This window comes from Solea solea, chromosome 4, assembly GCF_958295425.1.
Source record: "Solea solea chromosome 4, fSolSol10.1, whole genome shotgun sequence".
Lineage (NCBI taxonomy): Eukaryota > Metazoa > Chordata > Actinopteri > Pleuronectiformes > Soleidae > Solea > Solea solea.
In genome coordinates, this window is record NC_081137.1 from 15,657,318 (window position 1) to 15,670,938 (window position 13,621).

Sequence of the window (13,621 nt, forward strand, 5' to 3'; positions counted from 1 at the left end):
TAGAAAGAATAATCCGCATGGGTGAATGCTCTTGTAATTGTTTTTGTTTTGAGAAAGATGAGCTCATTTCTATTTAAAAATAAATGTGTGGACTTTTAAAAAAAAAAAAGAAAAAAAGTAAGAATCTATTAAGGACTGGACCATACTGTTATTTATGCACTTAAAGACAATAAATGAACTATATATTTCCCCAACTCCCATTCACATACTTTGTCCTATATTCTCTCTCTCACACACACACACACACACACACTCACACTCCGGCTATTTCATACATACATGCATGCATAAAGCTGTACAGCTGGCCAATTAGGGGCCTTGATCTTATTTCTACAGCGAGGGACAACTATATTAAAAAAAACATGCATTCACTTATGTACAATATAATTTGTATATTGACAATTCTGCTGTATATCCACACTAATTCTTTTTTTTTTTGTTGAATGTTCAGGAAGTAAATTTTTGTGTGTTTATGTTTGATAAAAAGTTAATGTGCTCTGTCAAGTTAATGTGATTCCAGTACAATGTAATATTTCTCTTCTCATCACCACAGCAGAGCCCGGTCTTCAATGGCGGAGTAAACTCCAACTTGTAAAAAAGAAAAAAAAAAATTAAGAGCAACAAGGCAGGTGAGTCAGCTCATCCCAGCTTTTGTGTCATCTCCAGTGGCTTGTGTCCTTTTTCCCTTCCTCTGTTCCCTCCCCTTGTTACACGAGCCCTTTGCAAAAAAACAGGACACGCTAGACGATTGAACCGTCCCTGTTCTGCGCAGGGATCATGACGGGGATGGCTCCCATGCGACTGAGGTTGGGGACAGCCATCCGGGCTCCAGAGGGCGGGGGCAGAGGGGCGTGGCTTGGTGGCCTCTCGAACTCTTCCGACGACGGAATCTTGTCATACTGGGGCTTCAGCGCGTACTCGTGCAGGTTAGAGGGCGACATGGAGCCCAGGGAGGAGCGCTGGCTGCCCACTGTGAAGCTGCGTGCTGTTGAAACGCGGCTCTTTGGAGGAGGCACATCCTCTCTGAGAGGAAACAAGAGGACAGGGGGACATTTAGATAATAAAAGAAGACTGTGCACTCACTTTTATGAGCTTACCCAAGTGTCAAGTTGAAGGCATTGAATATGGAAAATGATTTTCTGAGGTGCTATAAACCACAATGAACTTTGATGGCATGCAGGTATAAAAGTGAGGAAGTGAGTGGTACTTGAGGAAAACAATGAATACTTAAGGAGTTTGCATAAATCATTTTAAAGCTGAGACACGATTTGACTTGATAAAGAGGGAAAACTAATTGTAGACGGCCCGTTTGCTTGGTTGGAGCGTGGTCTGTGCTGCTCAGCCACTCTGACTTTATTATAGCCTGTAGATATGGAGCTAAGCAACCAAACAGATATGCCCTCTACTCCCTCTGCCACCATATTAACAACTAATAAGCAGAAATAATCCAGTTAAATGCTCAATCAAACAGAGCCTGAGGGGCCAGAGCTTGTTTAGACCATAGCTTCATGCTGTACTGTGGCATTTCAGTGAATGTGTGCGTATAAGAGACGGGACCAGTGGTCTAATCCTCTTTGTCCAACAGCGTGAGCAGTTTCGCACAGTCGTCAGATTCAGCCAGCAGCAGAGTGATAGTAAACCCAGGGCTTGTATAGAGCCTGTGGGCCGGATGCAGAGTTGGATGGATGGCGGGGGCAGCAAACGGCACACATGAAAACAAACAAAGCTTTCAAACTGATTACCACAGCTGTTTATTTGAAGAGGGGTTAAAAAAAAAAAAAGGGAAACCGCTGATGGAGAAAAACCCTTTTCATGGTTGTTAGAGATGTGTTTGTGTGTCAGATGAGGAGCTCAGATTATTAATCACATGTACCCTCTTGCATTTCCGATGGCTACCTTTAATCTAGCATTAGGGGTCATTCATTTTTTTGTTGGTTTTTTTTGCCTTAGAAATTCATGATTTTAATTGGAAATGTGCAAGTGATGCCCGTCCACTGGGACACGCCTCTTTTTCGGGGCAACAGTGAGATAAAATATTTGAACGTCACTCGGGTCAAAAAAGAAGATCCAAATGATCCTATGTCTGAGCCCACTATGAAATTCTCCGGGTTGCAAACAGACCCTACATTACACAGACTGTACAGTAACAGAGAGGTTTTAGCAACTTCAGTCATCTCAGCGGGTTTTGGTTACTAAAAATGTGACAGGGTCCCATGTTTTTAGAGGCTCCTGAATACAACCCAAGATGTATTTCTTATTATGTTCATCACTTCATTCTTCTAAAGCAGAATCAACACCGTATTAAAAAAATGTTCAATCAAAACTGAGGTTTTGGAATCTGTGGGACAAATCCTATTCATGTTTTATTGAGCGTACCTTATCTCGTTGCAGATCTCCTTCTCGTACTTCTTCCTGTTACGAGCGCGGCAACAGCAGAAGAGGATGATGGCAATAATAAGGAGGAACAGGAGAACACCAATGATGGATCCTGCAATGATGCCTGCAGTATTGGGAGCTGGACAACACAGAAAGGAAAAGTGTGTGAAGAGCTGGAAAAGGAGGTGGCAAAGATCTGATCTGTAACTAAGCGTCAGTTTCCAACAGACTTGAAATTATTTTTTTTCCAAGAAGAGTGGTGTAACTTTTTTCAAACTACAATACCCAGTGGATAAAAAGAGGTGCAACAATACTGATACAACCAAGACAGTATGACAAGAGCATCATGTTCCAGCACTGAAGCTGCCAGAACTATTACAGCGTGTGCTGCCAGAACTTCTGCTTGCCAAAAACAAGAAGAGTAGACATGCTTCCTAAATCATCAAGACATATTTTTATACTAACGAGTAAACATGTCACAGATATGTCTACATTATATTTAAAAATGACAGTGAATGTGAATATAGTATGTTGGACTTTGCACATGTCAGATAACATTATTAGTTATTAACAAAGATTTCTAATGAGGTAAGTATTATTTCCACGAAAAGCATGCATGTTAGCGTATCAACTTCAGCATTTGGCCTGAAACACTGCTGTGACCAAATACGTCTTCCGAGTGCTGCTGGCGTTCATAGTATCATTATTTGTGAATGAGTGAATTAAGTAGCTTGTCGAGTCTAAATGTGACAAAGGTGAATACAGGCCCATCAACATGAGGCTAGCTGGGTACTCACGAGGTGCTACTTTGAGCTGTAGAGTACATTCGTCAGTGCCAACGCGATTGCGGGCAGTGCAGCGGTAGGTGCCTGACGCACTGGCGGATGCATTCTTCACATTAAGGGAACCTGTCACAGGATCTGTAGTGACGGGGAAACACAGCATAAAAGAGATGAGAGTGTTAAACAATAAGCAGACCCGTGTGAAGGACTTAAAAACTGTTTGGCATTGTTTGGAAATGCTTGTTAAGAGGTCCATTACCTTCAAAAGTGGAGGCGGGCAGGATATTGCTGCCAGTGATCCTATCCCAGTTGTACCGTAGGGGGTTGGTGCCCTCCTGAGATATGCACTTTAGTGTAATGTCCTTGCCTTCGTGTGTGAGGCCTTCTATGTAGCACCTGGGCTTGGTTGGCTTCACTGTGAAGTAGAGGGAAGGGAGAGGTGAAAAAGAGCAGGTGGTCACATTAGCCCAGAAGAACACGGCCCTTGTGTTAACAACCCTGGTATTTTTCAGTCTGGAATATTATGTGTCTGTGTATGTAGCGTATTCTGAGTTTACTTCCTCCTCTGCTCAGAGCAGCAGTCATCAGTGTAATGAGAGCAATAATCTGAGTAATTGATACAGCTGTTGTCATTACAGAGCTGCCAATCACAATACTCATAAGGAAGGTGGGAGATAAGCGCCATTTCACACAAAATGCTCTAGGAGTAAAGGATGGAGGCAACACTTTGTGTCTTAAAGCAACAACCCCTCTGCCATTCACTGTCACAACAGACGAGATGAAGTTTCAAATCCAAACAAAGCAAGCCAATTCTACTGATTTACTTGTTATACAATGGCAGGACTATAAAATGAAAGTCCAGCAAGTCTGTGATGATGTGTTGATGTGTTCTGTAAAAACATGACAATGAGGTGCTGTACAGATGTCAGGAAAGAGGGGGGGGCCTAGCAGGCATGAATGTAAGGGTTTTCAGGAGACAGACAGTGCTGTGTGCTCCTACTAATCTAATAAAATACACACAGGACCAGAACGGAGGGGGAAACGGAGAGCTGGAGAGCAACAATTAAGCAAGTGGTGATGGACAGATGGGTGTGTGATGGGGGCCAAGGCTGTGAAGCTGCTAACTCACTAGTCTGACCTACGTTGCTGTTGCGTCACACCTAAACACATTCGCGCTCCACGCGGGAAAATGTCAGAGAGCTATGACATTTTGAATGCATCTTTTAGAGGTGAAAGTCAACTCGACATATCTGAGGGCTGTAACACAGGGCACCTCATATTAGTGCGGCTGTCAGACAAAAAGATTGATTTGCTAGAAAGATGAGGTCAAAAGAAGAAGGTGACAGAAGCTGTCGGAGCACAGACTGATTAAGGGCAGAGTGAAGCAGCTAACCTGCCTCTGATATATATACAGTATACTGTATATATAGTTGCACAAGGCAATCTTGAGGACAAGATAAGCAGGAAAGGAAAGCTGGATTGTGGGATCCATTACAGTCAGATCTTTGGAAGGTGACATCTGATTCTTGAATGGCAAACAGAAATATGAATGACCATACATAACTATATCAAGCCTGACTACAGGAAAAAAGCTGTTGAGCTTTACAATAGATCCTGAATATGATTAAGACTATCTGGACATCAGGCAGACAGACACTCCAGCACTTTACTGAAAGCGGTAACTCTCTTTTTGTTAAGCTTGAGTGTTCATCTGCAAACAGAGGAGAATACACATGCAATGTCGTGTATAACCTGGATACCATGTAAACCGAGGGTGTCTGCATGTTTGCACACCTGCATATGGCATTTATATATGGAGCCTGTAACAACAAGTCACAGAAACAGGTCTGTATGTTTGTGTGTGTGCACAACATACACAAACATACCTGTCTTCCCTTGTTCTGAGGACCATCCACCTTGTGACAAGTTCGACGTGAAGGTAAAATGCAGAGCAGGCAACATGTCCTCACTCCTTTCTTGTCACTGGGTCTTGGCTTAGAACAGCATTACCCTTGAGGTCAATAGCTAGCAGCCTGTCAGCTTCTGTAGCCTTGGGCTTTCCCTCCTTTGCTACTGTAAGAGACTCAGCTAGAGATACTCTTATCTACAACATAATGCAGTCCACTAAACAAAGAGGAGTTTGTATTATGACCATTTTAACAGGTGATACAAAATACTTTCTTTAAACCCTTAGTGACATCATGGACATAAACACGTCGGCTACATTTAACACACAATGCTGACTAAGTATCAGCTCCACAGGACTCTCTGTGTTTGTCATGTTGCTGGTGACATTCCAATGCTGCACACAGGGAGTGATGCATTATACGTCACAACTGATGGAGGCAAGGTGAAAGCACAACAGCGAGACAGCTCCAGACAGCTGTACCATAGCTGAAAATGCCAGTGAGTGCAAAAAATGTTTAAGAAGGGGATTCAACTACTAAATGTAAACCTGTGGGGCTGCACAACCGTATGTAAATTATGATCACTATGTTGGCTTCTCACGATCAAATGCACCTGATTGTCCAATATTGAAAATGTGTGCCTCACCGATATAACACAAAGCAAATCAAGCGCTCCCTTAACAACTGCATGACTACATGCCTGCATGTGCCAATCACAGCTGCTGTTGCTGCACCACCCAGCTCGAGACAAGTCACATTATGTTAAAAGACAACTATAAATGCATAACAGACCTAATATAATGTCTTGCACAACAGGAAGCAAAGGGTGCAGGAGGTGCGCTCTCTCTCTCTCTCTCTCTGTGTGCGCGTGTGTGCTTATGTGCAAGTGAGTGAGGAGGGGGAGAGAGAAGCAGTGAATAATTGGTACTTGTTTGTCATAATAATTAATGAATATGCTCATAAATAATCTTGATCTCAATATTTACATAAAATAAATGATAATTATTTTGGCCATCAGGACGGGTACCGCAGCTGGGTAGTGGGGGAGTGGGTGTGGTACAAATATTAGTGAACAGTGACAACACACACAATCATAACATAGACCCACACTCCAACACCGTTTGTCTTTTACGCAGTACTGGTTAAGTTGGCAGTTTTAATGAAAGGAACCTTAAACAATGGCATAGACTAAATCTGAACAATAGACACGAAACATCAGCAGATCTGCTACTGTCTCAGTGAAACTGAAGCTCAGAGGAGAAGCCGTCACAGCAAATGCACAAGTACCAACAACCTTTAGCAGTGATTTCAATTTTTCACGTCGCTTATGGTCAGATAATATATATTTTTTTTAAATGTAAAATAGTCTCTCCGGACCTCAGCTGCAGCTACAGTTAATGGTTAATGTGGACATTCACCACTTTTCAGTTCCTGCGTAGTGATACTAAGACTAACAACAGCTGGGAAACCTGCTCATTTTCAGTGGCTTGTGCATTTCTGGTTGAGCTAGTTTGTGCAGTGCATTTACTTTTGTACACAAAATATTGTGTAAACACGCACAGCAGCCATTTGCGAGTGCTGCCTTATCTTTAGAGAGGAGAAACTATTCTGATAACAGGACTCTGATAGAAGTACAATACCAGGCTTTTCCCACAACACACACAAGCGCAGTACATGTGGGTTGTTTTTCCCATATGCAAATACCAGGCAGGTTTCGGGAGGCAATTTAGTTTCGAGTTGACCAATCACCAAGGCTAAAGTGTGTGAGTGCATGTTTGCATAAGCAGTGAATCATCTGACTTGTACAACTGATGTGTCACCCATTTTACTCTGTGCAATTAAAAGCCATCTGAGCACACAGTCTATTTATAAGCTTTGTCCTCAGTTGTAAAAATATGTTTGCTTTGAATGGGATTTGTCATATTCATGATTATTTTCAAATAAATAAAATATACATTAAATACAAAATGAATGATATGTAATTATAAATCATTACTTTTTGTTCTATCTAAAAAATATGTATAGTCATTTAGGAGTAAAAACCTGATCATAAATGATGAATCATAAATAACGATAGCAACATTTAGAGAGGAAAAAAACAACAAAACTGCAGATTATAAATTATACACACTCAGAGTAACTGGGGTGAATACAGCATTGAATCACAAAGAGGGCAATGCTTTACAGCCACTGGGAAGGTTATGCACTCGATTTTAGAAGGGATTACATCAAAACCACCAAGCAGGGCAAAGGGTACATGATCTAGCGCACTACCACTGAGAAGAGAAAAAAAGAGACTGCTGGCATAACACCAGTTGTTTGTCCTGCTGTAGTGACTCGTCCACTCACCCATGACGATTAGCAGCATCTTCCTGCTGCGGATACCGGGAGCCTTCTTCACCTTACATTGGTAAGTACCAGAGTCTGCAGATCTCAGCCCTGTCAGGACGATGGAGGCATCACCGTTTTTTGGGTCAGCTGCATTGAAGTGGACTCGGCCTTTCATTGGATCATAGTAGTTCTCATACGCCCTGTCACCCGAGTATAAGATCACCTAGTCGTGGAGAGAAAGCACAGGAGAGAAAATTTATTTCAATTAGGAACTTAAGCCTACTTAGAATGAGGTCATGAATCTGACTCGTCTGTTTCCGGAAATAAAAGTTATTTCAAGAAAAAAAAAAAAAGCAAAAAGCCTTGAAATGACTGTCGTGTGCTTTCTGGCAGCTCACTGAAGCAACTGAAAATATATGGAGGACAAATTACCCACTCTTTTATCTGTGAGATGCTCTTCAGCCGGCGCTGCGATGCCCTTTCAACACTTAAGAGGAATGAAGGTGGAACAAATAAAGCCACCGCTGTGGAGCCATATCAACACCTGCTATGTCAACAAAGAGCAGTAGCCCCAAGTTCTGTCTGACACACACACACACACACACACACACACACAAGAAAGCATTACATAAAGGCCTAGAGATAAACCCAGATTGGAGCCAACACATTTCATAGCAAGTAGCAGGGGTGATAGCGATGAGGAAAAACAAAAGAAGAAAAAGAAAATAGAACAAGGTGGGGAAAAGAAAAAATGGGGGGGGGGAGAAAAAAAATCCTCATTTTCCCTTATAGACACCGGCATATCCTACCACATTTCTATAGAGACAGTCATCAACAGCCACGATCAACACCAGGCAATACCCCAGGGTAAAGAGGAGAGAGGAAATACAAAACATGGCAGGAGGAGAGAAAGGATAATGAATCCATCAGAGGAGGCAAGCACACTCAGAGGAAGCAGGAGGAGTGAAACAAAGGACTCAGTAAGGTTCAAGTGGGTCTACACCAAGTTTGCCTTGGTGCTACTTTTCAAAATGGAATACAGGTTTCTGGAGCTCCAAGGTAGGCATGCTCAAGACGAACACAGCTTGCAACACAGTGTTAAAATTCCTCTTGGGTCTCAAGAGAGGGAATCCTATCTCTCTAAGGTCACAGAGGATCAGATCATCAGCAGTAATAACAGTGCAACGTGAAATGAGAGAACAGAGGAGAGGAAATTAAATTGCCTCAAGCAAAACCAGACAAAAAATCTCACTTGTACATGTGGTCACACATAGTGATGGGTACCAACACCAGGTATTAACACGGGCCTAGGGGGTACATTTTGAAATATTGTTGTATCGTTTAGCACTAGCGTTAACAGTGCTGCTCACGGTATTGGACATGTATCAGTGTCTATGACGGATTTTCACTGTTCCCAATCGTGGGAGAGATCCGTGTGAGACACATACCTGCTTCAACTGCGTCACAGTGGGGAAAGTTCAAAAGTCTGGTTATAATTCACCAGAACAGATGCTGATGAGTCAGTGAGTTAAAAGTTACCACGAGTCAGTTAAAAGATGAGGTATCTGTTCATGAATTCTGTATGAAACGGTTGAATCATTAAAACAGTGACTCTGAAAATACATTTAATTGATTTATTGTATAAAAATATATTGATTTTATTACAAATAAAATGAATTCACATATTGTTTGTTTAAAAACTTGCAACATTTGGGTTAAATATGTGACAGCTACAGTGAATCATCCTACACCATCCTACCTCTCCAACACAACAAGGGTTGATAAATTTTTTTTTATTTTATTATAGCATTAAATTTCTAAATAACTGCTTTGAATTTGTGCTGTTTTCGTAAAATGTTCCAAAAAATGTTAGGACTTAGAGTTTTTTCAGGAGATATTTCCTCCTTAAAAAGGGAATGAAAAAGAACCATAAGAGTACTGTTAAAGATGAGTATCGATAACAGCAGTAGTATCGTTTAAATCTTAATCATACTTATCCCTGGTCACACATACGACCACAACTCGAATAATAATAATAATCTCCACAATAACCTTGAGAATCATGATCCACTGTAAAAAAACAATCCTATTAAGAGCCCAGGGAATGAAAATGAAAAGGGCAAATGACTAGACGAGCTGGCAGGTGCTCCAAAGGACAGAGGAGCACCACAGTCTGTTTGCTGTGTTTAATAACAGATCAGGTCACTCAATGATACAATCGCCACCTGCTCGAGTGATTCTCAGTGGATGGATCATGCTGCAGAGCTAAAAGACCTCTACTGGCCAGACTTAGTTTCAGCAGCAGACACATGTAAAGATGAGCTCATTGTCATGTGATGCTGTTGCTCAGGGGGGGAAGAGGAAGAGGAGCGGATCATTTGAGAGGCAAAGCAGAGGATTGTGATACCTGTGTACACCAAACAATCTGCATACTGTAGGGTAGTGACTCTCAGTGCTCGCACAGAGCCTTCTTTATCGTGAGTTAACTTCAACCACTGCTGCCACATGGCTTCACACGAACAGCTCTGCTCCAAGCTCTTTTGCAAGGTTAAAGCAGAGTCACTACCTGCAAATGAAATTAGCATCCTTCATCCTTCAGGCTACAGACCACAGCCTCGAGCAGGCGTGACACTCAGTGATGAACAAACATGGAACATGTAATGTCATGAAAAAAAACTGTGCCACTGCCGTGTACATCCAAATCCTCTAATACTTTGTCAACACATGAATTCCTGCTACAATAACTTGAATAAACAAAACGCTCTGCTACTGAGTTCAAGGACCAAAGAGGCAGTGTGTAAGACATGGGGTTTGTAATGTATTTTTCTGGGCCATTCTTATTCACCACAGTTCAGATTGGTTTTCATAATTGTTTTCCACATTGTTCTTACAGTTGTGGTGAAGAGTTGGGCTACACCCTGCTACCAGCTAATCTGTAGCCAGGGAGGGAGAGACAAATGCAAATGAATGTTACTGTAGGCATGCCTGGCATCTCTCAGTCAAGCCCAACAAAGCATCACACATTAGCAATGCTTCACCACACACATTAAGACCCTGTTGACATGGGTGGATATCCCAGATGAAGGGAAGCATCACTCCCCACAAGACACAGGACTGAAGAGATAATGTTCTGACATCACGCCTGATTGCATCAATGCAAATGATACATGGCTTTATGATATGCATTAATATCAATTAAATTAAGGATTAGTTGCACATGTCAAACACATCAGATAAAAGGGCTTTGAGAACCCAGCGCTCCAAGCACAGGGACCGATGATGTTGACTTCCGATGAGTCATGTTCAGCATCATCAACATGATGTGAACAACCAAGGTGGCAGAAGCAGGAAAATTAACACCAGTTACAATTTTTATGGTGGTTTCACATTAAGTATTTATTTTAATTTTTGGGGCATTTTCGCTTTTAACTGACAGGACGGAGCAAACATGAGGGGAAGGGAGAAAGGTGGGTAGCAGCCTCAGGGGTGCCAGATCGACCAGGTAAGCTACTGTATCATCCCAATTGTTAGACATTAGGATCCTTCACTTCAGTTCGTCTTTCATATACAGCAACAACTGGACCATTTTGGATCGTTGCTGGAACAATGTGCATCATTATGCTGTGTTGTAACTGGTGCAGACTAAGTGTCTACATTAACAATGACCAGGTGTCATGTTTCCATCACTGTCGATGGGAGCAGGAGCTGACAAAAACCTGTGTCGTTTCAGAGTCACCTGACCCTAGGAGTGAAAGGCCAGCAGTATCTATTTCCACTGCAGAAAAAAAGCCTTATGTAATTGTGTATTAGTGGGGTTTTTTGGCCAGTGGAAAACAGGTTATAGTAACTCTTCATTTAAGAACACCCTGGATTTTGTCAAGCCATGTGATCAAAGGTTATCCATGGTCCCTGAGCCCCTGAGCCTGAGCCTAATATATATCATTTAACCCTCATTCAAAAGGACCTTGCTTGACCTGGTATCTTTGGAAAAAGTAGATCAGCCTAATTCCATTGAACATTGTCACATATATTAAAGCAGCCCCTTGGAATTAACATGGTGCTAATTATGAAGAATTTACTCTGTGCATGACTTCATATTGGTTAAAGGCTATATGACAGTGTGTGTGTGTGTGTGTATATAGTGAGCAAAATCAGGTAAGTCATGGAGAATAAATACGTTCAGAGAGATGTCTGGTCTGTTTATGTTCAAACAAAGGTTTGGCAACATTAATGGTTGCTCAGCAAAACTGCATATGATAATAGAAATAAACAGTGGAACCAGATGTTACTGAGAACATAACTGTTAGCTGCAGCCCTAAAGAGTTTGTCCAATACATCTGTCTGTCTGGGTGACTTTTCAAATTTGAATGTTTTTCTTGTCTGCTGATTCACAAGATTACATTTAATTAAGTTTGGGTAATGTGATGTTTTTCACGCGACCATTTCTCCTCAGACAAAGGATACCAAAAGCAAAAAAAATACCAAGCAAAGCGACTTGGTCCCACAGTAAAACACAACACCTGACGCGTTGCTGTGTTCGACGAGGACATCCTGTTAATAAAAACAATAAAAGACCGAATTCTTGCCAAGCTGGAGGGAGAATATAAAAACGAGTCTGTGCACAAATTGATGTGATAATGATGGCAGTAACCTACAATGAAAACTTGTGCAGTGGCACCTTGAGGGGTGAGTAGGAGTAGAAAGGGAGAATGTTCATTTTTATATTTTTCTAAGGATAATTTTTATGTATTGATGGGTTTATTTTGGCACTCACTCTCTGAGCAGCATCACCTGTTTTTTTAATTAGTCATGGTACAACCAAATACCTTGGGGAAAGAATGTTGGATACTGCCCAAACCAAATTCAGACATAATGATGGAAGTGCTGCTTCTCCTTAAGTATTGACATTGCTAGTTTGTCACAAGATGAAATATGAATACGCTCAGAACAAACAATATTGACTCACATTGTGACGGGACCTCCCTTTTCTCCACTACACTGATTAATAATTCAAAGCAGAAACTGATTTCTATGTAGCAAATAGATGGATATAATTATTTTCTCATTAATTGAGTAACTCCATACAGTGACGAAAGCAGTGGCCAGTGGCATGAGTGCACACGCCTTCCTGTGGAAGAGCAGGAGTCAGTGTGGAGTTGTGCAGTCCTTCCTTTTAATGGCTGAGGGCCATGTTGGGAAGGCGAGACACTGGCAGGGATAAAGGGAGCTCCCATTGCTCTCACTGTGTGCCTGTGAGGACACTGCAGAGAGCTAATGTGGCTCAAATTGCACTTACACACTTTCACACTCTATACTTCTTATGTATATTGCAACACCCGGAGGAAATACACACCTAACGTCTTATATTTCATGACTTGAACAACACACTCGTCATCATATACTACCACAATAGAGCAGATTAATGCACTCCCCACACACACAGTTCAAATAAAGGCTCATTAAAGACTAAGAAGAAAATAAAGCAATTATAAAGCTACATTCAGAGGAACAAATTAAAAAGCTTGGCTTAACTGTTCTGGGTTAAATACATCCAGTCAAACAAAGATATGGCTAATGGCTTCATTTGCTTTTTTTTTTTTTTTTTTTTTTTTTTAAGAAAAACAATATTTTCTTTGTTTGTGGAGAAAAACTAAACTTACCACTTTGTCCTCGTTCCGGTTGTCGGAAGAAAGTAAACTCCATTCAATGTCCAGCGGTCCAGAGTCCTGAGGGGCCAGAGTAAACTGACAGTCCAGCTTCACGCTCTCACCACTGGCCTTCTCTATGGATGTCGACCCTGTGGACGTTATCTCTAGACCTGCGACCAAACCTGGACAGAGACACAAAGAATGGAAATAAATGTCAACACTACAACATGATTAAATTAAAAAACAGAAGTTTAATGTATTGACATTTTCATCACATTTATGTTAACACTTTCTAGCTGATTATAAAACTTTTGATATATTTATTTTTAACCTTGCCCAAGATATGTAGCAGGGAACTGATGGATATTGATACAGAAAATTAACCACATGAATGTCAAAACAAAGTGACAGGGTTTGTGCTAAAGTCTGGTGATGAAGCTGACTGAATTTCCACGGAACACTGTAATGAGAGACAATGATGATCAAGAGATTCAAGATACAAGACATTCTACTATCATACACTTGACAACAATGCAACATAATTGCCAGTCATGACACTTTTAGTCCCAGTGCCAAC

At 41.4% G+C, this 13,621-nt stretch overlaps 1 protein-coding gene across 1 annotated transcript in view; it reads right to left on the reverse strand.

Annotated features, from left to right (window-relative positions):
- Window positions 1-400: 400 nt before the first annotated feature.
- Window positions 401-13,621, reverse strand: part of cxadr (CXADR Ig-like cell adhesion molecule) — a 38,650-nt gene continuing 25,429 nt past the window's right edge. Inside the window, exons 2-7 of the mRNA XM_058627864.1 lie at window positions 13,057-13,226; window positions 7,415-7,619; window positions 3,418-3,573; window positions 3,174-3,296; window positions 2,377-2,515; window positions 401-1,023 (exon numbers count right to left, since the gene is read on the reverse strand). Of these exons, the coding sequence (XP_058483847.1) occupies window positions 741-1,023; window positions 2,377-2,515; window positions 3,174-3,296; window positions 3,418-3,573; window positions 7,415-7,619; window positions 13,057-13,226 (1,076 nt within the window). The 3' untranslated portion in view covers window positions 401-740. The remainder of the gene's footprint in view (window positions 1,024-2,376; window positions 2,516-3,173; window positions 3,297-3,417; window positions 3,574-7,414; window positions 7,620-13,056; window positions 13,227-13,621) is intronic.